The sequence below is a fragment of the Aedes aegypti genome, chromosome 3 (genome assembly GCF_002204515.2).
Source record: "Aedes aegypti strain LVP_AGWG chromosome 3, AaegL5.0 Primary Assembly, whole genome shotgun sequence".
NCBI lineage: Eukaryota > Metazoa > Arthropoda > Insecta > Diptera > Culicidae > Aedes > Aedes aegypti.
Genome location: NC_035109.1, coordinates 346675912 through 346703416, shown reverse-complemented (window position 1 = coordinate 346703416; position 27505 = coordinate 346675912). Strand labels below are relative to the sequence as shown.

The following is a 27505-nucleotide window of genomic DNA, read 5'->3' as shown; positions in this document are numbered from 1 at the left end:
CTAAACAGAAAAATGTTTTGCAGATAATGTCGTCAAAGCAAAAGTCGGTCGCCGCTCAATATCATTGGATATGTCTTTGACAAAGATTGATTAAAAAAAGATCTTATTCCAATAAATGTGCTTCTTTGAGCAATGTTTAATTTTTTTAAATTTCGTTTTACATTAATATTGTTTATTATACATATTCTTAAAAGTTATTTTTAAACTGGCTATTGTGTAAGCAAAAACGAAAAAAACGTGTTGTATTTATATTTGTTTCCAATACTTTATGGAGATGCTTTAAATAAATCAAAATCATTTGAAAAAGATCAATCGATATATTGAGATATATCGTTTTGAATGTTTGTGACAACATTTCGATATACTTCTTTTCATAGCCTTGCAATTGCTGTCTGTAATGTAGTGAAATGATTTTCATAAAAATTACTCCAAATCTGAATCAAAAAACTATTTTTTAATTTGTGATTACTGCTGATGATTAAAGCGATGCCACACATCGACGTTTCAAGACAATGTTTTCTAGAGAGCCGTATATTGCTCTTTTCGGAAAATTTAATCGATTGCTCACCACCTGCGAATAGCCAATCAATCAAATTATTAGCTTGAACGACTGCCTGGTTCTTCAGGTTAATGCTCTTGATAACCTAAGGTGTGGTTCGATTACTATTCATCTTAATCTCGCATGTTTCTAATGGATTCGCATGCGTTGATTCATGCTATTATTGTTTATAAGAAGGATTGAATTGGTGATAAATTAAATTCATACTAGGTATGCATTGTTTCAGTTAGAATAACCGGAGTTATCGAACTATGGTTAAACAGGAATGATTTATTTACATGCGAATGATACTTTTCAACGCGCTCTATTCCACTATGTGTCTAGCCGTTTAGGATCGGGATCTCCGCGACAGGTTCGCGCGATTGCGGTTGGTGCTTAAGATGGCAGCAGACTCACCTTAAATAAATAATGACTATTTGAGTTTCTTTGTCCGACGAATAATTGCATATTGGAAGCACTAAAATTTCTATCTGGTAAAAAATGTGTCACTCGTTTATACAGTGGATGGCAGTCGATGTACAGCTGCACCTCGGTGCCGCTGACCGTTAGCGCCACCTTGTGCTCGGCGTCGTCTGCGAGTCGATACGGAAAGGACTCGGTGTGAATCTGCGTCGCGCCCGCTGCTGTTATGTGTGTGTAATGAAAACGTATTTCGTCACGTCTTCCACTTGATTGTAATTCTAAATACCTTAACATTAATATTAATTATTACATTGTTTCGATTAGGATTAGAAAATAGATAGAAAGTTTTGTTGTTTCGATAGATAATGATGCAGTGGAGGGGCGGAATAAGTGAGAGAGAAACAGAAAGAATTCTGCAATAATCGCCGTTGGTTTGTCCTGTGGGATTCGTATTGGACCAACCGTGACCAACGATTATTGCCATGATTACTGGCAATCGGTAGGAAGGAAAATAAATGGGGAAGCGCAAATGAATAAGTGAATTAGGAGCTAATGACAGTGGCGACCGGCGGTGGAAGTTTTTATTGCAATGATTCTTCATTACTGATTTCCCCTCGGGGATCATTAACGAGGGAAAAAAGTTTTCCCTTTCAGCGTACGCCGACGACAGTTGAAAATTTATTGACACCAGTCAGCAGCCAACGCACAGTGGCGCATGACCGGACAAAACCTGAAGAAATGAAATTCTCAAAATCACCTGTAATATGCACCGAGATACACATTTCTGAACAAAATTCCAACATAAAGCTGGGTTTGCACCTTCGCATTCTGTTTCCGTACAAATGATTGTTTTTTATTTGATGAAATGCTTCTTGAATTAATGAAAAACGTTGTCTAGGAAAAATATATCGGAAATAGATTTTTTTTTTAATTTACGTTTTTATTACAGTAACTTTGGGTATTATATGAGGTTGGATAATCATCATTTGGGGAGCATTTGAGGTTTTGTCAGACCCTCGTATGAAGGCGCGCCACTGTACAACGTCAGCTCGGTAGGACGATTCCAGTAATCAGAATAGTAGAGGATAGAAATGAGGTGGGTGGGGTTTATTAAATAACAGGAACTGCGGACGGGTGGGAGTCAGAGTGAAAGTCGGAAATGGAACATCAAAAGCGACATCGAAATGAACGAGAAACCTACCTATTGTTTCCGTTTGAAAAGGAAACGATGGTCCCAGAGTTAGCTTGCTCCTGCTTCAGGACGACGGCAAACGTAAAATCTGACGTCCGCTTCATCTGGTCCACGGCCCGGTGAAAAACCGACGTCGGAAGGGCAAGATTTCGATCGCCACCTGTAATCGAGAGAGAAAGAAACATCGAAATGGATTTAAAAGCAAAAGTTCGTTGCGGTAGATTCTAGGGAAGAATGATACTTATAACCAAACGAGTAGGACAGTTCAAGGTGCATAAACGTGGATAGCAATCGGCTTGCGAGCGATGTATGCCGGCGTACTTTTGAATAAATTATCACAGTTGCATGCTGGACACAATTAAGATGGATCTCCGCCCAAATTCAACCATGCAAACCGCATCAAGGTGCTCCCTGGACCGTAATTATTAGACAAAAATCCACATAAAATCTTCACTCACCAGTAGGCTTGTTTTAAAATTACGTGATTCTGATGATATTCAAAGAAAATCAGAGATATCAGAATCAGAAGAAATATACCATCAAAACTTGGTTCAAAGTTTGTTTGTTTAGTTATCTGTAATCTCTGAGTAAAAGTTTTCAATAAAAATATCATCAAAATTTTGAGTTATGGCGTGCTTGAGCTTGATTGGCCGCCCGTGGATGCTACTCCAGTATCGCCAGATCAGCTGCACTTACACAAGGAACCAACCAACCAGATGACTGCTTGGGATTAACAGGCACCCTCAGTGCTGGTGATCTTCTATTTTTAGGCAACGATGGTGCCTGCCACGTCAGAATGCAGACCAATGAGGGGATGAAGAAGGAATAGATGATGCATTCAACTGGCTCCCACGGTCGACCGTATATACCACTGCGTCAACGCCAGTTCAAGCGGGAAGGGTGAGAGGGTGGGGTATTTTTATGGCAGAGAGGCTTGCTGGTTTGGTTAGCAGACTGCCTATGTATCAGGCGTAAAGAAAGGCATGATATTATGATGAACGAATGGAAGGGTAGGGAAACGGTTTATTTATGTCCTTCTCGGGTTCTAAGCAAATGCTATGAACTGTGATAGATACATCAACTGTGATTTATTAAGAGTGGTAGATAGAAGCAAGTGAAAGATACAACTACAAAGTACGAGGAGAGGGACGGGCCTGGGATTGAACCCATGATCTTCTGCTTATGAAGTAGAAGCGATAGCCATTAAACCACCAAACCCGTCCGAACATTAGACGCATTAATTAAAATAGATTTATTAGACTTTTAATGCCGTTGCTTAATTGACTCAATGACAATGGATCATAATTTAAATGCTGTCAATGACAAACCGTACGTTCGCTTCATAAGCGAATCGTCATGGGTTTGATTCCCAGCCCCCCAACAAAAAACTCTCCGTCAGTCCGCTTGAAAACTACACGGGCTCCACCCGTCCAACACCATGGCCGCCTGAAAGCGGACTGACAACTGACCCTCTTCTGAGCGAACATGCTCTAATGTACCTGGATAACATGACGATCGACCAACGGCAAGGAATAATGAACTTCTCTCTGGACTCTCTCTGGAAAAATCCACAAATAGATTTAATCGATAAAGCAGAAAAAAAAGAACATCTGTCTAATTTGAATTCGCTCTGGTGATGTCCAAGCTGGCTCAATAAGTTAAGTAAATGGAGAATGACAAACCGCAATCTAATACTCTGAAACAAATTCACAATTAAATAATGTGTCGTAAGCTTAGGCGCTAAAGGCATAATGGAGATATATTTTGTATTATTATCTATGAACGCTCCAGTGCGAATTTTTAGGGTCACCCTTAAAACCCAGAAGTTACAGCCTGCTGGAGGCACTGACTAAGCTAGATCTCCAACCGTGCAATAAAGGTACCGTTAGCACTTTTAGGAAGAACGGACGAGAATCAATCCTCTATTGTGTGGCCCATCGCTGGCGGGCAAGATGAACTGGAAGGTAAGTGAGGAGTATACCCATAGTGATCATCAGGCAATCCACTATACTATTGGTCGACGGGACTGCGAGCCAATGACAAGAAACACGACTATCGTGCTGCAGTAGAAGACGAAGGCCTTCGACAAGAACCTTTTCGTCGAAGCACATCGTGTAGCGGTTGAGCTGATAAGGACGATGGTGCCGAGAAAACGGAAGCCACTAAACAACCGGCGTCTCGTTTACTGGTGAAACGTGGCACTCTGCACTCTTCGCGCTGCTTGTATCAAAACCAAGAGACGATATCAGAGAGCGAGACTCGAGGAAGACCGAGAAGAGCGGAAAAATGTTTTCCTGCAAGCCGGAGCGGCTTTCAAACGAGATATTAATCTGAGCAAGTCTAACTGCTTCAAAGAGCTGCTGATGCAAAGCCTACCGAGTGATGATGGAGAAAATCGAAGGCCCGTCGACGTCGATCGAAACGTGTGCGGACAAACTGAGAGTAATCGTTGAGCACCTATTCCCAGAGCATACCTTAAATGTGGCCGGCCACACCATATGGCAATAAAGTGGTAGGAAATGCCGAAGCTCGTCAGGTCTCCAACGATGAGCTTATAGCAACGGTGAAAGCGCTGATGCTGAACAAGGGCCTGGGTCCGGACGGAATCCCCAACATGACTCTTGAAGCAACGGTCCTTGCGTATCCAGATATGGTTAGGAAGGTTATGCAGAGATGCGTGGACGAAGGTCAATTTCTAAAAATATGGACAATTCAGAAACCGCCCGGGGATCTAGGATCATATTGGCCTATATGTTTACTGGAAACACTCGGTAAACTCTTGGAACGGGTTATTCTCAGCAAGGTGATGAAATGTACAGAGAGCGAGAGCGAGGTAGTTTGGATTCCGCAATTCGGACAGTGCTGGAGAGAGCCGAGAAAGCGTTGAAACAAAAGCGTAGAGGAGATCTTTACTATGCCGTGGACACGATAGATGTGAAGAACGCGTTCAATAGCGCTAGCTGGGAGGCCATTGCCGCAGCGCTGCACAGAATGCGGGTTCCCGACTACTTGTGCCGGACTTTGAAGAGCTACTTTCAAAACCGTGTATTGAGGAATGCAACACACACCGGCCCGAAGAAGTTAAGAATAACGACTAGAGTCCCACAAGGTTCCATACTGGGACCAACGCAGTGGAATGCGATGTACGACGGGGTCCTATCTCTGGAGCTACCCAAGGGGGTGGAGATCGTTGGCTTCGCCGATGACGTCGTCTTAACGGTAATTGGTGAGACGCAGGAGGAAGTAGAAATGTTGGCAACGGAGGCAATTGGTCTGGTCGAAGATTGGATGGAGGGACTCATGCTGAAGATAGCACACCACAAAACGGAGGTGCTACTAGTTAGAAACTGCAAATTTGCTTAAGCAATCATGCATGGTGAGACCACTGTCGGGGGGCACCCAGAAAACCAGAAATCGCATGAAAGTTCACGTTACAACTCGTTTATTCATACTAATTACATCAAACCCGCAAAACACCGTGGATAAACTCGTCAGATTGATGAGTTTCCTCGCATAAAACATTTTTTCTGAGTTCATTTGAACATTTTGTTTCGTCCCGTACACTCGTACAAAGTAAGTCGAATCAATCCGTAGCAGCTGTCAAATCAACATTTGTTATCATAAGTTAAGTCGCATAAGATCACAGGTTTGTTCGGTAGTATATTTATACACTCGCATTGTATGTTATTATTCATCACATAATATATGCACGCATATCGCCTCCACTTTTGTACGTAGAAGGCTTTTTCGCGACATCTTATGAGTGAAATTTTGCACATACAAAGCCTCCAGGTGATTTCGTTATACGTACATTTTGGCACACCTGGGCGTAATGCTAGACGATCGACTGAACTTCGACAGCTCATGCATGCGAGAAGGCGACGAAGGCGATCAATACGCTCACAAGACTTATGCCCAACATAGGTGGCCCTAGAAGCAGTAAGAGGCGTCTTCTGGCTGTCGTATCAATATCGCTACTAAGATACGATGTGCCAGCATGGGGCGCGGCGCTACAGACCAAACGGAATCGGGAAGTTAAACAACACTTTCCGATTCATCACCATGATCCCAACTGCATCATCCTGTCCGAAGACATCGAATGCAATCAGCGAAGAGAAACCAGACAGACGAGGAAGTTGGCAAAAACTCGTTCGCTGGTTAAGTCTCAGCAAGAATGGGATGCCTCCAAGAAAGGAAGGTGGACCCACAGGCTCATCCCGAATCTATCGACCTGGGTGAACAGGGAGCACGGAGAAGTGAACTTCCACCTGACACAGTTCTTATTAGGTCACGGCTGCTTCAAGCAGTATTTGCATCGATTCGGCCATGCGTCTTCACCATTCTGTCCTGAGTGTAGAAACGCTGAGATCGAAGAAACGCCGGAATATGTCGTCTTCGATTGCCCTAGGTTCAACATAGTAAGAAACACGGTGGCGGCTGCTTTTGGTGAGTACTTCAGCGTAGAAGGTGTGGTACACGGAATGATAAGCGATCCCGATCTTTGGAATATGATGATCAGCAGAGCGAGCAGAGCCTCGAAACGAGACGCAGAGAGTAGCGCTTGACGTCGGGTCGTGAACCGGAAACCAACCTCCCACCGTAGTTGTCGGACCGACCTCTGCACTCGACAAGTCAGTTGGTTGATGAGAGAAAACCATCGGGCGCGATCGGAGTAGGATAGATCCTCCGTCGGGGCCCAGATAGCCGTAGCGGTAAACGCGCAGCTATTCAGCAAGACCAAGCTGAGGGTTGTGGGTTCGAATCCCACCGGTCGAGGATCTTTTCGGGTTGGAAATTTTCTCGACTTCCCAGGGCATAGAGTATCTTCGTACCTGCCACACGATATACACATGCAAAAAATGGTCATTGGCATAGTAAGCTCTCAGTTAATAACTGTGGAAGTGCTCATAAGAACACTAAGCTGAGAAGCAGGCTCTGTCCTAGTAGGGACGTAACGCCAGAAAGAAGAAGAAGATCCTCCGTCGGGGACTACACCGAGTAGAACGAGCGTAACGTAGTATCGTTAATAAGTCGCCGAGGCGCCTCCGGAAGTCACCCTCCAACCGGAATTACAGAACCGACCTCGGCATCTGCCCGGCCAGCTTCGGAGTAGGCTAAGTCTACCTAAAAAAAAAGTCGGGAAATAGCTGAGTAGACCGTGGAACATCACCGGCAAATGATCGTCGGAGCACCTGTGAACCGAAAGTTTCCTTCCACCAGAATCGCAGGATCGACCTCGGTATCTGCCTGGATAGCATCAGTTCGGAAGATCTTCCACCGCCGGGGAAATCTTCGTCGGAGTAGGTTGGATACACCGTCGGGGACTATTCTGAGTAGTACGAGCGTATGACCGGCTTGAGTCGTCGGAGCCCCAGTGAACCGGAATCTCTGGGCCGACTTCAGCACTCTACCGGCCAACAACGAAGTATGAACAACGCGTAACGTTACCGGATCCGGGAGATATTCCTCCATCTAGGTAATCTCCATCGGAGTAGGCTAGCTTCACCGTCGGGAACTACGCCGAGTAATATCGATCACGACGAACCACCAGCTTTGGGTCGTCGGGGCGCTTGCGAACCGGAAGACATTCTTCAACCGGAATCACAAGACCGACCACGGATCCAACCGGTCCACCCGAAGAGCATGACGAGCAGAGTAGTTGAGTCAGGCGTACCAATAAATAAATCAACCGTAAAAAGTCTCACATGGCCCAGGCGTGTGATCGGCTTCAAAATGTGAGCGACGTTGAAGAAACAAATTGCAACCAGAGCAAATAGAGGTGACGAAACAGTGTTGACGCATAAACAAGCCCTCAGTCCTCTAAAGTATTACCAATGGACCAGTAAGATAGCTATGAAAACCAACTTTTACTATGGTTCTCTAACTCGATATCGAGATGCTTAATATTGAGTAAGGGAGAGTATAGTTTCGTTCAAATTGCCCGATAAAATTTCAAATTAATAGATTTTTTAAACATGTTTGCATTCTCCATAAGATATCTTTAAATTCTTTAACCTATAAAATTGTAATTCTGTGGTAAATTAAGCAAATAAATCGCTATTATAGCAGGTAAATTAACATGCAACCCAGGTAACATTGGTAGCTGCATAACAGTTTATTCAGCTGAAAAGAGGTTGTATAAACTGCATTTTAGCCGAATAAGCTATTATACAGCTACCATCATTGTGATATAAGTAGTTAAATAATGCATTTTCAAAAGCAAACATCTCATAAACTAGACATATTATGATATTTTTCATAACAGTAATGGATTTAGCAACCCTTAATTGAGTTAATGGCGATATTTTTTTATGCAAGAGAAAAAAATGTTCAGCAGTGGAATTGAAGAAGAGAAAGCAGCTACACAGCTAAAAATATGTTGCAAATTTAAGTTTATTTCATACACATATTTGGAGCATCAAAATAAACCTAAATTTCAACGACCAAACAATTATTTTTCAATCGAATTCACTTTGAATTTACACGATCATGTAATATTCAAGCACTTTTAGTTGAGAATTGAGTACATGTTCATTGGAGTTTGCATGATGATGTAATAACGCACATATTTGATTTAGCTGTTAGTACAAGTACAAGAAGAACTTGTAGCTTGCACGAAACAGCTCATTTTTATGAATATGTCACAATTATATTACACTTAAAATTATTAATATTGATATCATAATTATAGATAAATATATTTCAATCTATGAACACAATGACTTTTCGATTCACATAATTACAACACATTACGAAGTGAAATTTGCCGAGATTCGTGATTCGATGACTTTTTTTTTACCAACTTCAAACGTGTTTTGAAAGTAGTTGCAGGTCACCAATAATTTCAAAAACTTGGATTCTGGTTCAGTTTTTAACGATCATTCAGAATATGTGTAAACTAGATAAACCAACTGGCTTCGAATTGTTTTATTGCAAATCAACCTATTACAAATCAGTTAATGGTGAGAAACTCAAATTACATGCGATTACAATTAATTATTAGGGCCCTTTTGAAACTGGAGCAAATGTCTAAACTAAAAAAAACAGTTTACTCCGTAATAACTACCAATCTGAAAAAAAAAATACATAGTAGTTTAATTTAATTATATTGTTTATAAACAAAATTACATCTTCAAAAGGGTGTTATTCAAACAAATCTCATTAGATTTATTCAAAACTCTACCCATAAGGTTCAGACTACCTCTACAAACCAATTTTGAACCAAATCGACAGTAAATGAGACACCATATCAATATATCTGATTTCCTTTGAATTTATATCTATTATATTATCTTATATTATCAGAAGGACGTAACTCCAAAATGGAACCACGATTTTTTTTATTTTTTTTTTTTCAGATTTACAACATAACCATAAAAAACGACTGCTGCGCATAGATTTGATAGAGTTTTTTTTCTGATAATATTCGACAGGGAGCACCATGCGCTCACTATCTCATGCAAAGTGCACCCGAACGCAGGCACACACTCTATTTCAGTCACCAGTGGATAGAACGATTTCATGCAAAACCTTCCGAGGTCTCCGCGTGGGAAAACATAACAAATTATTTCAATTTACTCTCGGTGACACCTTACCAGCGATAGAATTAGAGTTGAGATAATTTATTCAGATAGCTACCTAATGGCCAATTCCCAGCAAAATTTCTATTCTGTGCTGGATCCTCACGACACAAAACCGCTACACTGCAATTGGTGATCAATAAAAACACAAATGGAAACTGTTGCCCCATTCCAATAAAGTGGCGAATTGAATGTGTGAAGGCGTTATTGGTACTTAGGTGACAAATTACCACGTGCCCAGTTTGTTATAAGTATTCACATGGATTCTGTTGCCCAGCGTACACCAACGAAAGCGAACGATAATTTGAATTTTATTGAAGTAATTTTTCACGCATTCACTGCTGGCAAACCAATCATCTAACATGGAACAAGTTGTTTCCTACTACTTTGTTTGGACACGGGCAGTCAGTTGAATGGAATCGTGAAGATCAAGTAAATGACTAGAAATGAGCTGAAACAACTGTAAATTCTATTTGCTGTTATCGATCACAGTGCTTGCGGCATGTATTGGCATTGAAATGGATATGAATCGATAGGTCCTATAAATTATTATTTTGCGTTTGCAGCTGCGATGTAAACGAGAAAGTGAACTGGAGTATTAATAAAGGTTTCATGCGTGATTAAGCTTCTTTGCTAAGCTTTCTCAAGCTTCTGTGGAAAGTTCTACTAAGCTTCTATAAAAAGCTTTTCTAAGTTTCTCAGTGAGTTTCCTTGAGATTCTGTGGCAAGCTTTCCCAAGCGACTGAGAGAAGTTTTCCAAAGTTTGTAATGGAAGCTTCCCTAAGTGCCTGAGGGAAGATTTTCCAAGCTTCTCTCAAAAGCTTTATTACACTTCTTTGGGAAGCTTTTCCAGCCTTCTTCAGGAAGTTTTCTCAAGCTTCTCTGGGAAGCTTTCCCAAGCTTCTTTTGGAAGCTTTCTCAAGTTTCTCTGGAAATTTTCCTAAGCTTTTCTGGAAGGCTTCGTTTGGAAGCTGTCAAACTTCATTGGGAAGCTGTCCCAAGCTTCGTTGGGATGTTTTCTCAAGCTTCTCTGGGAATCTTTCCTTAGCTTCTTTCGGAAACTTTCTCAAGCTTCTCTGAAAATTTTTCCTAAGCTTGTCTGGTAAGCTTTCCCAAGCTTCGTTGGAAAGCTTTCCCAAGTTTCATTGGGATGCTTTTCCAAGCTTCTCTTGGAAGCTTTCTCAAGCTTCTATGGGAAGCTTTCCCAAGCATCTCTAGAAAGCTTTTTCAAGCTTCTCTGGCAAGTTTCTCCAAGTTTACCTGGAAAGCTTTTCCAAGCTTCTCTGGGATATATCTGGACTTTCCTAAGATATTCTTCTCTGTTCTATAGGAAACCTACACTGGGAAACTTCCTTAATCCTTCACTGCCAAGGATAAGTAATACGCTTGCAAATTCTAAAAAAAAACACTTCTATGTGATACATTGTTAACCCATAGCATTCAATTCTGTTAGGTGGGTGTCAAATGAAATGATGAAGGCCCGTGGAAGGACATGGTCTAAAAGGAACCGGTATAGCAATGTTTTCCAGTAAGAATTTACTATGAAGGATACACTTCCCTATACACTTCCCTATACACTAGCATACAACGCTCAACGGCACTGTGGGAAAACTTCATTTCAAACCACTCTGCCTTGCCCTCATACCGTTCCTGTCGAGAGGCTGTTGCTGCCTTTAAAGTGATATGATGCCTCTTTAATACTGTGAAATTGGCCGTTACTGTCGTCGGAGTGATTTATGTTTGAAAACAAATCTCGCCCATTCCGCAGCGACGGATGCTGCCGAAGGAAGAAACGTATGAATGTATCAGAGTGTGTTCATCGCGCAAGTTTGACTTTCCTGACTGCCGAGAGCACGTCCGTCTTGTTTTGAAATTCTTCTACCACTTCTCCGAGCAGCTGTGTTCGGTATTCTACACACGGGATTTTTCAGGGGCAAGACCGAAGACGTGACCGACCTACCGACCAAACGGGACCGAAGGAAGTGTGTACATTACATACACACCGACAAAACCATTTTCTCGCTGTATGAAGATCGCGACGAAGGATGGCGATGATGATGGTGATTTATGGCGAGTTACGGGACATTTGTTTACTAAGTGAAAAAATTGATGAGTATATTAAAGAGTTGGGTTGTCTTATGAGAATGCCATTAAATCACTCGATGTGAATTAAAGTGGCCTGGATTTCTACCGACTGGCAGTTGTTTGTGAATATGGAAGTATAATGAAATATACAGCTAATTCGATTGACGTGTGCTCACGTTGATTTACATTTTAATACAAATTCAATTATTCAAGATATCAATCCCCTTTCAAGTGTTCAAAGAGTCACTCATGCGCTCATTGAATCCAATCGGACAAGTCGTATATCATAACCAAATCTATAAATGTCTTCACCAGGCGCCTAGCTAGGAGCAGAACGATCGTGACTGCGAACAAGTTGCACCATACGTAAGCCATTAAACACCCAACCTGACATTGGCGGCATTTGGGATCAGACCCAATTGTCATATTCCGTAATAAATCTGTCAGTTTTAGTTCCCTGCAAATGATGTCTCAATATATACTCCCCATGTGCCATACCATTCATCTACTACAGGTCATCGGAATGACCCCACGTTACCACGGACCAATAGTCCTATTTTTGTCCACACTGGATTCCAATTTAATATCAATTGAAGTACACTCAGTGAAATTGAAATAGCACCATCCATTTATTTGCTTTTTCATAATAACTATTTATCTTATCTACTTGATTTTCACTGTTAAACGGGTTAAAAAACGTAATGTTCAAAAATCATATTGAGAATATTCAAGCCTTATGTCACAAATATAAGAAAAGTCCACATCCTCTTATTAACAGAAAATCGAAACTTTGTCTTAGGAATAGCTTTTGATAATTGATAATTTGATAGTCGAGTCTAGTACACGACACTGAAGGCGGTCTTACAGTTGAGGTCGAAATACGCGTATCTGTCAAAAGATACAAACTCTAGTGAAATTAAATGGTATAGTACTAAATTCGGTTTTTTCATCTTCTTATAGCTTTTGATTTACAAACAAATTTTCTGGTTGGCCATCTTGTTTGTTTGAATCCTCCAAAATTTTGGAATAGATCTGAAGCCTTATTTTAGAATTTTGTGAACGGTTTGAAAAATCTTTATAACTTTGCGTACTCAAACTCAATTTTCAATTTCACATAAACTTATACAGTCAACTCTTCTTAACTCGATATTGAATAGACCATCGAGTTAGGAAGGTATCGAGATACAGGACATATATTTTTTAATTTTTGAACTTCTTATTACTGTTAGAAAATACGAAATAGTCATTTTAACCCTCAAATACCCAAATTTTTATTTTCGATCTAAGTATTTTTTTTCGTTATCTAAAATCGTTCTAAACACGTTTTGGGCATTTATTTATTTTTATTCACGAAATTTTCAATTTTGGTTTTTGATTTTTATAATTTTTATTTTTGAACATCCCTAGAATTTTTCATTTTTTCTTGAAGCTATTTCTAGTTGTTGTTTTTTTTTTTGGCAATAATAAAAATTTAAATATTTTCCGAGTAACTAACGGAAAAACAGGTTTGAAATGATTTTAATACCACCAGGCTCTTCTTTTGTGATAGGTTAATCGTAGAAAATATAAAAGGTACGATTTTTTATATTACACGTTAAATGAAGCCCATGCATTTGTTGGCTATATAAGAATGCAATTTTTCAAACATTTTCTAACAATACAAAAATACAAAAACTTTTCTTATATGCGTGTTATGAGTCAAGGTATAAGCCAAAAAAATCATTTTGATTTCCGAGCTACGAAAAAATACACAAAATTCCAAAGTGTACCCCGTCTAAAGGCGGGGTTGGGTATTAGAGGGTTAACGTAAGAAATAGTCTTATTTCAATACATTTTCCTAACTGTTAGTTTTTTAATTTAAAATTTAACATTTAAAAATTCTATCACCCTTGTATGTCTTGCACTTAAATTTCGAGTGGTGGGTGAAGATTAGGAATTCTCGTCTTAAATTAACTTTAATAAATAGAAACGTGTGGCCTCTTCATGATTCTTATCGCGGATACATCTATATTTTTGCTCCATATTCGGGACACTTTGATGAAAATTCAGGGCTGCACTTGAAAAACACAATTATAATAGTCAAATCATTAAATAAACTCACTAAGCCATTAGAAAGACGTGAAAACTAGTGAGGCATTGTTAATTTTCATGGTTTGGTATAGAAAATGTTTATTAAAATTGTATTGCAAATTGCGAACTTATTAACAACTAATTTTGAAACATTTTGAGTAAAATCTTTCCCATACAAAGTAGAGTACCGTAATTTCGGGTGAAATTGATCATTTTTCACGGTTTTTCTAGTCTGTTTTCTATAATGTTAACAAAATCAAACAACTAAATGCAGGAAAACAAGTACGAAAGTGAGCCTCATCGACTTATGTACCGATATTTTCTAACAAATGTCATTTTAGTGTTAACAAATACCTCTTAAATAAAAAATCAGAGGATCTCATATCGGGGTGAACTTGATCACTTGTCAATGCCATTATTGTTAGTTTCCAAAACAACTCTATATGATTAATTTTGAGCTCCCGGAATTCGAATATGCTTGTAAAATTCTTAACAATGCTATATTTATATAAATAACGAATAGTTAAATTTCAAGAATTACGCGGAAAACGCCTAAATGTATGCAATTTCCTAAGGAATTCAATAATATGTAACAGAAATTCAATTATTTCAACCATATGAGCTATTTGGTACGAGTTTTGATGATGAAATCTGGTTTGGGGATATATCTCAAGCATCCTAACAAACTTTCAGGTTTATACCATGTTCAAATCCTTGCTTATGAATAGAAGTTCATAGCTGTTTGTCAATACTGCACCGTGCATGATTTTGAAATTTTACGTTATTTTCATAGTAATAAACATTCTTTAACGCAAAAAACTTCACAACACACAATTCTACAATAGTTACGACAAGCAACGTACATTTACTGTACTGCCCATACTTGAATAACAGTCCCATATTATATGGGATTTCATATATAAATGGGACTGTTATGCGAGTATGGGCAGTGTAGCTTACATTGATAATTGTGCTCCATTACGAATAAATAAAATCGTGTAATACGATGATCAATTTCACCCTTCTGATCAATTACACCCGATTTTACGGTATCCGGAATTGGAAGCTGTCCGAAATTTGAATAAGAACGGTAGATAGCATCGAGTTAGAGGAGTATCGATTTACAGAGGTATCAAAGTATGCTAAATTGAAGGGATTGTTTATTAAATTTTTGTGAGTTATGTCTAACAAATGTTTCTAGTTCAGCAAAATTTTGGGATTTTCTACCGTAGGCAGGTTCATCCCCAACCCATAGGTTTTAATATTTTTGTAGATTCATTAGGATCCAAGATATCTTGAACAAATAATTAACCTGTATGTTTTGCTCGAAAGTTGATCTGCACTGATTTTTTGAATGTTCAAAAACCATTAGTTTTTGACACATTTTTTATTTTATTTTATAAGCATAAGCATTGAATACCGTACAATTCGTATTTACTACTCCGTGAATAACCAGAATAATCGAAGATGTACAAGAAACCTATAGCTCTCTATCTTCAATGTACACTTTCGAGAACTCCAAACATTAAAAAGTCATTAACAGCGCCGGCTACGTCCTTACGGTCATCGGGGAAGGGACGGAATGTTAGTGTGGATCCATTGTTAATAGAGACTTTGCATTTCCATGGTTGTCATGGGAAGCAGTTTTGTTGATGGGGAGGGATTATAGCAGCATGATCAGGATTCACCTTGGTAAGTGATGCGATTCATGCAACCTCAGTTCAAAAAAATACCTATCAGTACTCTAAAGACAACGTGAACATACGGTCAGTCGACATTTTTAGCGTCGAACCATTCATAGATTATTTTTTATAATTACAATTCAGGTAAATAGAAAGGTATGGTGTTTTAATGCTGATGTACAAGAGTTTATGTCGACACTTGTCACATTTTGTTAAATCAATTCATTTAAATAATATTCCCACTGTTGTCGTGATAAAAATACGTTTCATCATATATTATACATTTGAAATAAAAGCATGAAATGAGCTCACCAAATTGATCATCCATCCTTGATTGAGCAGCTGTATGCTACTCTAATCAGCATGCTCATTTCACAAAAGCAAAATATCACTCCGTCGATGCGAAAACCTGAACTCCATTGCACTCAGAACGCGTGCAAACTGAAACAAAAAAAAAAATTTTTTTTGGTGAATATGAAACGAAGCCAAAACTCAAACCCGCACAAATCTAGAGAACCAGACAGCGGCTCAAGGCGAACACTGGATCACCAGTGAGTGATTAATCGATCAAGCCCTCGGCCCGATCCGCTGTCCGGCTCTCCTGAATCGCGTTTCTGAAAGTTTGAAGTCCGGCTTCGATTTAACCTTCTGCTTGGGCTTTAAAGAAGCACTGTCCAGCAGAACGCGTGCAGAATAAACCGACTTATTTCCGCTACATACACTTTTTACAAAACCTGCACCAGCTGAATCTAAAAATTGGCGGAGGCGATAAAAACGATTTTCAACACATCCGTTCGCGCGCGCTGCCTACTGTGATCATTAAAAAAACTTAGCCGAAGACATAATATCCCTAATTCTACGCATTCTAGAGTTACTGAGATTTTTTTTTCTTTCTTTATTAACGAGATTTTTAGCCCTGGGCTAATTCATCTCGGGACCAACGGCTTTACTTCCCTTCCGAAGGAAGTCGTCACTACAACTTTTTTGTCAGTGACTATCTCGGGGATGGGATTGGATCTCAGGTCCTCGGCGTGAGAGGCGTGTGTTCTAACCATTACACCAGGTCCGTCCCCAGTTACTGAGATTTATTGTGAAGGGTTACTAACCATATCCAATAACTTGTCTGAGAACTACGATGAATTGAAATGTATCAATGGAAACAAAATAGGGTAAATGATGGCTTCGGCACCCTGAGGGTATTTTCGGCAGCACTAACTTATCGTCCTTGTTTAAATTTATCTACGGAACAAGAGTTAACTTCAGTGTACTCAACATATTCCTTGAACTATAATCTTCCATGTAAATCACATCTTTCACAAAAATATTATATAACATGGGTTTTATCATTAAATGAAATAAATGCTTACGAAATTATCGTCATTCGTGAGCTGCCGAATAAAACAACACAAGAACAGCTTACAAAAACTCACCACTTTAAAATGCCCAATTCTCCGCTCCAATGCCAATTTTTTCACAAAAGCTACACACCGATCACTTAATGCACTATTGAACTCTTGATTTGTATATAAAGCACTCGAAAATACTTAATTTTTATGCTTTAAATCACAAATTAAAATTAATGCACTTTGATATCCTCGGCAATCACTTTTTATTACGGGACCAGGTTGCCAGAAAACCATATTCAATTGCGGTGTATTTATTATTCACGATTTGAATTGACAGAAAAAAACGAACATGACTAATTATTTTTTTGCAATTAGGCAACAAAGCATGCATTGGTAACAATTGAGCCTTTTAATACTTTCTTATTTGAAGATTGTAGTGCATAATGTTCAATATACTGAGAAACATATAAAATATACGTCTTTCAATAGGTTAACTATTTTTGCAACACTCCTGTTGTTCTACAGGCAATCAGAGGATGATGTTTTTGTGTCAAGTCATATGTGCATTGATTTACAAAGGGCCTATTCTGAGTATCTCATACACTGAGAATAATATGAACGTAAAAAAATGTAAAAATAGCCTGTAGAATTTTCAATTTCGCGTTACCTTTTAGCGATATTTTGCGCAAAGACACTAGGGTGCGGCTTATTTTCCAAAATTTCTCAAAACCAAAAATTCGTGTGCTCAAATCATATTAGAAGAGAAACCTCAAAGCTCGAGCCAAAAATATTAAGATTTATTTATATATTTATTCACCGTATTTGACTACAGGTCACACAGACTGAAAACTTAATATAAGGTACTTTACTTAAATTCTATCTCTTATGCTATAAACAATTTAGGGGTGGCGCATACGTCTTGACGGTGAATTTTCAAGTTATAAAAATGGCCTTCAGTGAAGTCACCATAACTTCGGTTTTCTTACCAATTTTACAACTTTTATCATCATTATTTTCAAAATTAAATTAATGAAAACTTTGTAGAACATCAAATTTGTCTTAAATCGAAACAAGTCTTTGTTAAAAGTAGTTTTCTCGAAATTATTCTTCATTTTACTGTAAAATTCATACATGTTTGACCATAACTTCATGAACACTCAACCTATTTCAAATATTAGTACAGTCGAAGCTTGTTATAACGAAATGGCAAGGGACAGTTGTAATAGAGAAATGTCGTTATAGAGAATAGTGATAACATTAAAATCTTTTTCAAGGGACCGAAAAATATCGCTATAGAGAGCTTTTTTCGCTATAAAAGTGGTCGTTATAACGAACTTCGACTGTACTTGTTTTTTCAGCAAAAAAACATCCTGTTCATACAACACATTTGTCTAAAAAATGGATTTTGCTTAGTTTTGTAACAAAAACTACCCAAAAACATAAGTTTTTAAAGAAAAAATCGAATTTCTTAGGATTATTTATGTTTTATATAAAACTTGTGTTTATAAAGCGTTGTTTTAATTACTAGTTGAATAGTGGATAAATTTTTAAAATGAGCATAAAGTTTTATTGTTTCAAAATTATTTAAAAATTGTTGACAAATCCTTTTTAAAGGTTTAACAAATGAGGGAAATCAGTTTCAGCTTTAAAAATATTGTTTAACTGACAAAAATTATATTAAAAAACAGGCGTTTCTCGTTAAAAAATCATGGTTTTGTGTAGTTTTTGTTCAATAACTTGGTCAAATTTTTTTTAGTGAAATGTGGCGTATGGAAAGTATGAAAACAATTAAGTAAGCTTCTAAACCATGCAAAAAGATTTGGAATCGGTTGAGTATTCATGAAGTTATGGTCAAACAAAGATATTATTTTAGTTAAAATGAGGAAACATTCGGAGTAAACTACTTTTTATTGAAACTAATTTTGATTTTACACAAATTTGATATTCTACATTGTTTTCATAAATTTAGTTTTTTAGATAATGGTGCTGAAACTTTCAAAATTGGTTCGAAATAACGGAAGTTATGGTGATTTCACTGAAGGCAATTTTTTATAACTTGAAAATTTACCTTCAAGACGTTTGCCCCCTCTCTAAATCTTAATATTTTTGGCTCAAACTTTGAGGTTTCTCTTCTAATATGATTTGAACTCATAAGAGTACAATAATTTTTGATTTTGTTAGCTTTTGAAAAATAAGCCGCACCCTAATAAACAGTAGTGTGAGTAGCGAATAGGGGCATGCATGTAACCCATTCAAACGCAACTCTGAAATTCAAGTAATCAGATAATCGTGTTCCGGGGATTTTTCTTGCAGAGCACAATATTATGAATCAATTAACTATGACGTCACGCTGCAACTTCTAGGCTGGATTCGCACTTGCTGCATATGGTCTTGCAGCATGGAAATTTTCACAGCCGAAATGCTGCCATAGTGAGATTGAATACATACAAAAAATATTCGATAAACTAATTGAAAACAAAATTACGAAGCGTCCATTTATGACATAACAAATGTACAATTTTCGACCATTCCCCCCTCCGCAACGGTCTTTGCACGAAAAAAATAAATTTTGTGTTTGAGTCTACTTCCCCTCACCCTAGAGCGTTACGCAATTTGTGGAAGGTGCCTTAGTCTATAAATTAAGTGGCGTTGTGTAATCAATGTGACTCTCTGCTATTCTATTTATAACTGCAATTCTGTTCTCAGTGTAGTCTGTATTTTTCTGCATTGGCCCTTTCAACGAGTAGAACATAATGAGTGACGTTTAATTTCAAGATTTGTCAACAAATACGAAATGTTACCAATACATAAACTAGTTTTAGCGCAGTTTTGGATTGCCGAAGTGAACATTTTTGTTGCCGACAATAGTAATTGCATTGCCGATAAAAGAACAAGTGCCTCGTGACTTTGGTGAGGAAACATAGAAGATTAAGAGAATAAAATAGTGTTTTGTGTATTATAATTAACAAATGAAGAGTGCTCAAGTGTAGTTAAGGTGTCTGCTGCTAATTGTTGTGATCTTTTGTTGCGTAAAATTGCCCTCTTATAAGTTCAGCTGCTTAGGCTGCCGACAATACGTAAGTTCCCCTATTACTTTACCAACTCTTGGTGAAATTTTTGGTGAAAATAATAAAGACATCTTTATAGAATTTATATTAAAAAATCGTGATGAAATACTGAAGAAAAGCCTGAAGTATATACAAATGCAAAAATGGTCAATTGGCAAAGAAAGCTCTCAGTTAATTACTGTGGAAGTGCTCATAAGAACACTAAGCTGAGAAAGCAGGCTTTGTCCCAGTTGGGACGTAACGCCAAAAAGAAGAAGAAGTAATATTGAAGTGTTAGGAAAATCCACGACACAAAATCAGAATGATCTGGGAGTTAATACATTGACTTCATTTGAAGGAATTTCTAAGATGCAGAACACCCGTTTTTTTTTGGTTTAAACTTATATCGGCTGTGATCAAAACGTTTGTATAAGCCAGAAACTGCAAAACAAAAACCCACATACAATTTAAAATCAACTCAATACTAAGAACGCCATTTAAACAGAACTTCCTTGATGTCAATCAATTCAGATAAATTCGAATAAACTACTGTCAATCACCAAATTCAACCGCGAATCATAAAAAAAATCTGTGAAGTGGGCTTTAATTACCGGTCCAGATATTTCAAACATTAGGATTTTCAAAAAGCTTTGAAGTTATCTGTGCTTCTGTGTTCTGAGACTAAGGGTTGACAAAATTCCAAATTAATTATTTTGATTCATAATAATTATTCAATTGTTTAATTTGAAAGATCGCTATTGATATTGCCAAGATTTCAATGTCTTATTGCTTTAAACCATGTCATCATTAAGTCACATTATAAGGGCCACATTACACTAACGTTCAAAATCAGTTCGCGGGCCGCACAAAACCTCACTGAGGGCCGCAGTGTGGTGACCCCTGTTATAGGGTGATGTGCTAGTATCCATCGTATTGAGCTTTGATCGGTGAAAATCTGCAATTTTCTCAGTATTGCAGTGAATGATACTGATACAAACCGATGCCAAACAATTCTTTCCCAAAAAGGCTTTAGCATTGTACAATAAGATTTTTTTAAATCGTCGTTTAGGAAAAAATGCAATGAAATTGCATCTTGCCGTATTCTCAATTCGTCGTATAGTTTTTTTTTATCTCCCTCCATTCCTTCAGCATGATGCGCACAAGCTTTTCTTCTCAGTACGACTCGTTGAGAAACTTGTGTCATAAAGTGGTGTGACTGGTGTCGGTCGCGAAGCATTTCTCTCAAATCGTGTTCGTCCATGAGATTTTGGTGAAAAAGTGCAAAGTGGATAATTGAACTGAAGTTATTTATCGAAAAACAGTAGTTTTTTTTTGCATTTTTTGTGTACAAGTGTACGAACCATAACAGCTTTCACAAGATTACACTTGGAAAATGAATCCATGGTGCAGGTAAGTTGGAATATCCGCCGTAGTGGAACATTGTAAACCCTACACGAAACCCTACAGTGTTATTCAAAATTATATGACAAATAGTAAAAATAAAACAAGATGATTCTATTTCTGTTTCGCTGAGTGTACTTCGCTAGAAGTACGCTACAATACAAATGTAGAACAACAGAATTCAGCGGATTGTTTCTATCCAATTTACTATACAAGTGGCGCTAGCGTATACGACACCTCCCGCGGAGCTTACCGACTTAGAGAGCGCCATCCACGGAATGCCGCGGGCTCCACTAACTGTTCGTATCTCTTGTTTAACAATTTATCACTGTCACTAAATGCACTAATTTGCATATTGCATGCGCTGTCTGTGTGCGGTCGCTCTCGACAAGCAGAACGGCGGCAAACCTGCTGCTGCTACACTGAGAAAAATCCACACGTTTGATCCATGTGTTTAAAATTATGGAGCGATTCATGAACGTCTATATCGATTTGTTGTGATTTGCTTACAAACTTCGTGTGTGTTACACATTCAATTCTTTAGTTTTGCTCCATGGACCGATTCATCAACCGACAGCATGAATTCCATAATTTTCCACATAAGTTCCTGAAGCTTTCCATTTCAAATTCGTGTGTGTCAACCTATGGGTGCATAGATCATCACCCAACACGGATTCAGTGTGTTTAACTTATGGTTATCTTGTGTCATGCTCATCATGTTCAAGTTGGTCGATTTGAAATCGATGAGCTTGCTGTCGATTTCCGTGTTCCAAATTTCTAAATTGTTAGTGATACCCATAGCGAACTAAATTGCGGTCGGACCTCGTGTCGGACGACAGTCATCATCATGTTCCAAAGAGAAGAAGCAAATTCTGAAGCTGAAAGTGTTAGAGGAAAATTTGCGGATTCGTTTTTCTTTCAATTAGTGAAGATATCCGAGTGAAGATGATGAGTTCATTCTAATTTTCTATAAATGAAATGCATTACTTCCAGCATTAGATATAATGTATAGTGTTAGAGAATCGGATTCCACTAACAGATTTTCCTAACTTTCAGCTTCGAATTAAATGAAATATGCTAATCCCGGGCTTCCCAAAATATGGATTTGCGGCGCCATGCTTGTTGCTGACTCACTTGCTTGAAAAAAAAAACATTCAAGTGAGCTTGCGACAAGCAGAGGAGCCTCGAATCCATATTTTGGGGAGCAAGATTTTTTTTACCAAATCTGTTCTTTCAGTCTCATGACATTCATGTTCTATCACACATAACTATCTAAAGCCACTACATTTCGAATTCAATAAGCAAATCAGTTGGTTTTCATGATTTAATATTTAGACATTCATGTTTGTTTCACATGACAACCTAATGTTGATACACATGTTATTATACCGTGAAGTCAATTACGAAATCCTTATGGCTACCACACTCAAGTCATGTGGTTTTCCTCTTTGCGCAAATCTATAAGTAAAACACACGACCTTGACGTGTAAATTTTTCTCAGTGTACTACTCGCTGCATGTGTGCTGTAACAACAACCGAGTCAACATGGTAGAAAGGAAGCGGGCTTGACTTGGATGTGTAGGATACTGCCTATAAAGGAATAAACGTCCGCCCATATGGATTTACGAATTTCCACGTTTTTTCATCGCAAGCCTGCACCTTACTGGACGTTCAAAATTTAACATACTTTGTTTGAAAATGATGTGAAAACATATGGATGTTCAAGTTTACATGCTTTGCTGATACTGCCGAAATGCGGTAATTCCAATTGATTATGGCATGCAGAAATGTATTAGAAAATTATGATCATTTGTATAAGTAGACAAACTTTAAATTGTTAGCGACTTTTTTTCGCAATGCCTACTTATTGTGTATGGGACAGTTATGATTTTATGGGTAGGATGGATAGTGCAGGATAGCGATTTTCACAGCCTGCAGCAATGCGATGGCGTGAACTGATTGGCTGGGATGCCACTCACTTGGAACTGTGTCGGCAAATCACTGTGGATGGAATGTTCTGAGGGTTCTGCTGATAACGAAATGTTGAACGATATGGATAAAGGTAACACTTAGAAAAATTTATTCGAATGGTGTGCTTATAACAAACTCAAAACAAGATCGTGTACTTTGTGCAGGAATTTAGGTCACTTAGGGGAAAAAATTGCAGACATCCCCGAGGTGCTTCATCTACGGGATTTCCATGTAGGATGGTTTCAATGGTTTTCATGAAGGACAAAATCCACGTAGATGAAGATTGTCGATTTTTAAGCCTTGTGGCAAGGTTTCATATGCCCTGGAAAGTTGAACAAATTTCGAGCCCAGAAAGGTGCTCGCTGACGCTATCCGAGCAACAAATTTAATTATGCCAGAAGAAGTCTAAACCTTTGCAGAGTCAACCGCCCATCTATCAAAAACGTCCCTGAAAATCATCATCAAATCTCTTAAGCCTTAATAATCATTACGACCGATTAGCATGCTACATCAAACCACCGCCGTTGACGATTATTGAAACGATAGCTCAGTTTACCCCCTACCGACCCGTTCGTCGCCTCAATGTGTGGGATAGGTAAATTTATTTTTATTGTTATTATTAAATTTGTTACATTTTGATAAACGCCAGCCGCTCGGAGATTTCTCCGCCTTCAGATTGGAACGAATGCAAACTCCGGACGTGACAGCTGTTGTCTAAGCATCGTGCCGCGGAGATAACAATTTAAATCAATTTGGCTACCGACCGGACTGGACTATAATGGTTATGACGATTCAGTCTGATGTTTTGTAGGTCCGCAGCGGCTGGAGACGCGTGGTGTCTCAATTGATGGCGAACCGTGGAGATTTATTTTTATCCCCAACTGCCGTGCGCCAGTGCACATAGGAGTAAAAGGACCAATTTTATGCTGAAAATGCTGCAAATTTTGATATTTCGCATGGCTAGGTTGTACATAACGCGTTACGTCACTGCTGTACCGGGGCCTGTGGAACCGGTTCTGCGTCAACAAGATGGTCATTAGGTGGGCTTAGGACAGCAAATTTTGATAATGTGTAATTTGATCGCTTTATCGAACCCACCGGAACCTATTCTGTGGCCACAGAGTGGCCAATATGGCTTAGGATAGCCAGGATTCCTTCAGATGTTCTTTATTCATAAAATTCTGCAAATTTTGATTTGAAGCATGGCTGGGTTCTGCGGAAACTGTAAATTTACCACATTACCGGGATCTCTGGTATCTGTACGGGGGCTCACCGCCCTGTTGGGTGGCCACCAGACAGTTATAGTTGCTCAAAATTGTTTAGAGGCATTTCAGTTCTGATAAGAAGCTTCTACATATGCACCTATTTAGAAACCGATACAAACTAATTTTACATTAGAGTTTCCAATTTTCCCGGGAAACGGGAAATAAATTTGTCATTTCCAGGGTGTTAGAGCGAGAAGAAGAATCATCGAATCATATTTTTTACCTGGGCATCCCTAGTGTGAAGATTTCTCTGCCGGTGCGCTCTGGTTATTAGCTAGTGATCGTTCCCTATTTTGTGATTGTGAGATTGTGTGTTTATATAAAATGTAGTACATAGAGATATATGTTAGGGTAGAAAAGCAGAGATCAGGAGAAGTAAATTAGTTATCAAATAAACCGTCGCGGAGGAAACATCTCCTCGTTCATTTCGTTACGATCGGAATAAAGTAGTTCTTTTGGTGTTCGCGTTTAATAAAGTGTTTCCGTTGCAATTGCGCGAGTTTGTAATCGAGTGTCCGAAAGAAGTCCGCGACGGGCGCGAACATTTTGGTCCTTCGAGCCGGATCTGTGTGAAACGGACACTTGAAATCGGTTGTTGTCCGATATAATTCGGAACTGTACTGTGTGGTGCTGGCTGCTGTTTGGTGGTGCAGTGAAACAAACAAACAGACTATAAGTGCGCGAAGGCCGTCGGCAATAAATTTGCACGGCTCGGAAGATTGAAGTGGAATTCCCGCCGGCGTTTATATTTCGTGGGAGGAAAGGCTGCCTGGATTCATCCGGCTTTGTGTGTCACGGCGCCATCGCAAGGAGGACATTTTGGACGACGAGTAGCAGAAAGGATTATAGACACCATCGTCAAGGCTGAGACAGCTCTACAAGGGACGGACATCTTGATACGTTGGGAAGTATAAGTGCATGTATGGTGGAATCGCATGTTGGCTAATTGGTGGCAATAAATTCATTAAAAGTGCATGCGAGTTGCTTCTTATTTTGGAGCTTTTCCCTGAGGTTTCCGTTAGCAGTGGTTGGTCTCGGTGTCCGCTGGATTTGTTGGTTGTTTGGTCCTCTTTGGTTGATCCCCCTCGCTGCTGTCTTATAGTCGTTGAGCAGTCAATCTGTCTCGCGAGGTCGCGATAATTGTGGAACGTCGAGTCGATCGCGTGTGTTTAGGTGCTAGTGAAAGTGTTGTGCAGTGTATGATTTAAGGATTAGTTGCGATTAATCGCTGTTCAGTGCAGTGTTCAAATTCTCTAGCAATGGCTGACCTTCGCGCCCTTGCTAAAAGTGAGCGACGTCTGATGAATACGTTGGACGGATTGGAGAAATTTGTGAAGAAGTATGACCCTGTTGAGGACGAAAATCAGATTGCTGTGCGACTGGAATCCTTGGAGACGATTTGCAAAGAGTTTTATGCTATCCGTGAACGGTTAGAACTGTTGACCGACGAAGCCGCTGAATTAGAGGACGACAAGGATATTCAAGAACGTGAAAAAACCAACTTACAGGCGTTGAGCGATTTCGAGTATCGATATTTCCGTTTGAAAGCCAGTTTAACTTCGAACCGTGTTTCCCAACCATCTACCTCGACCCAATGCAATGGTCAACCTTGCGACCGATTTGAACCCTCCTTTTCGAAAGTGAAACTACCAGAAATTCGTCTTCCGTCGTTCGATGGGAAGATAAAGGAGTGGGTCACATTTCGAGACAGCTTTTGCAGTTTAATCCATGAAAATAGGCAGCTTACCGATATTGACAGATTCAGCTACTTAAAGTCGGCTTTAACCGGAGATGCCTTGCAGGAAATCGAACCAGTGGAGCTCTCGGCGGCAAACTACAGTGTAGCATGGAAAGCCCTGGAATCTCGCTATGAGAACAAAAAGCTGATAGTAAAGGCCTACCTCGACACAATATTCGCTGCGGAAGGATTGAAACGTGAAAGCTACGATGGTTTGAGTAATCTCATCAGCGTTTTTGAGAAAAACCTGCAGATGTTGCAAAAGATCGGTGAAGATACAGCTGCGTGGAGTACGATACTGGCGTACATGGTGTATTCCCGACTGGATCCTGCTACGCTGCGGCTGTGGGAAACACATCACAATTCAAATCAAGTGCCAACTTATCAGAATTTGATCGCTTTCCTTCGCAGTCACTGTGCAGTGTTACAATCCGTCGCTCCTATGAGCATAACATCTAGCAACTCCGATTCCCGTTCGACGAAGTCTTCTGTGTGTCATACCACCATTAAATCGTCAAAAAGGTGCCCGTTCTGTGGAGAAGCTTGGCATTCTGCTTTCATCTGTGGTGTATTCCAACGGTTGCAAGTTCCCGAGCGATGTGAAGCGGTTTTCAAGGCTAAATTATGTCGTAATTGTCTAAGCCTTGGTCATTGGGCCCGAAATTGCGAGAAAGGTGTCTGTCATCACTGCCAACAGAAACATCACACTCTTTTGCATGGTGCACCCATAAGATCCTCCGTTCCACAGTCGCAGTCAAATCCTCCGACTCAAACAAGACAACAACCTCAATTCCAGTCAACAAACCCGACCTCATTGACACATGATGCTGACAATCCTACAACCTCCAACTCGCAACAACAGAGCACTCAGTCTTCAGCCACATCCACCACTCAGACACACATTGCACTTCCAATTACTCCCACACACAATATTCTGCTGTCAACCGCCCTTGTAAAAATTGAAGATCGTCACGGTAATACCATGTTGGCACGAGCGCTGCTGGACTCGTGTTCTCAACACTGTCTAATGACGAAGGAATTCTCCAGTAGAATGAATTTTCGAGCGTCACCATCATATCTTTCCATTCAAGGAATTGGTTCGTCGACTAGTACTTCGACGAGGCTTGTCAGCGCAGTAGTCTACGCGAGACTAGAAGATATTTCGAC

At 39.3% G+C, this 27505-nt stretch overlaps 1 protein-coding gene across 4 annotated transcripts in view; it reads right to left on the bottom strand.

The window, feature by feature from the left end:
- Nucleotides 1-27505, bottom strand: part of LOC5566057 (protein kinase C-binding protein NELL2) — a 323579-nt gene that overhangs the window by 65899 nt on the left and 230175 nt on the right. For all 4 annotated transcript variants that reach the window (XM_021853475.1, XM_021853477.1, XM_021853478.1 and 1 more), the window contains exons 3-4: nucleotides 2163-2313; nucleotides 956-1247 (exon numbers count right to left, since the gene is read on the bottom strand). In XM_021853475.1, coding sequence (XP_021709167.1) covers nucleotides 956-1247; nucleotides 2163-2313 — 443 coding nt within the window. The remainder of the gene's footprint in view (nucleotides 1-955; nucleotides 1248-2162; nucleotides 2314-27505) is intronic.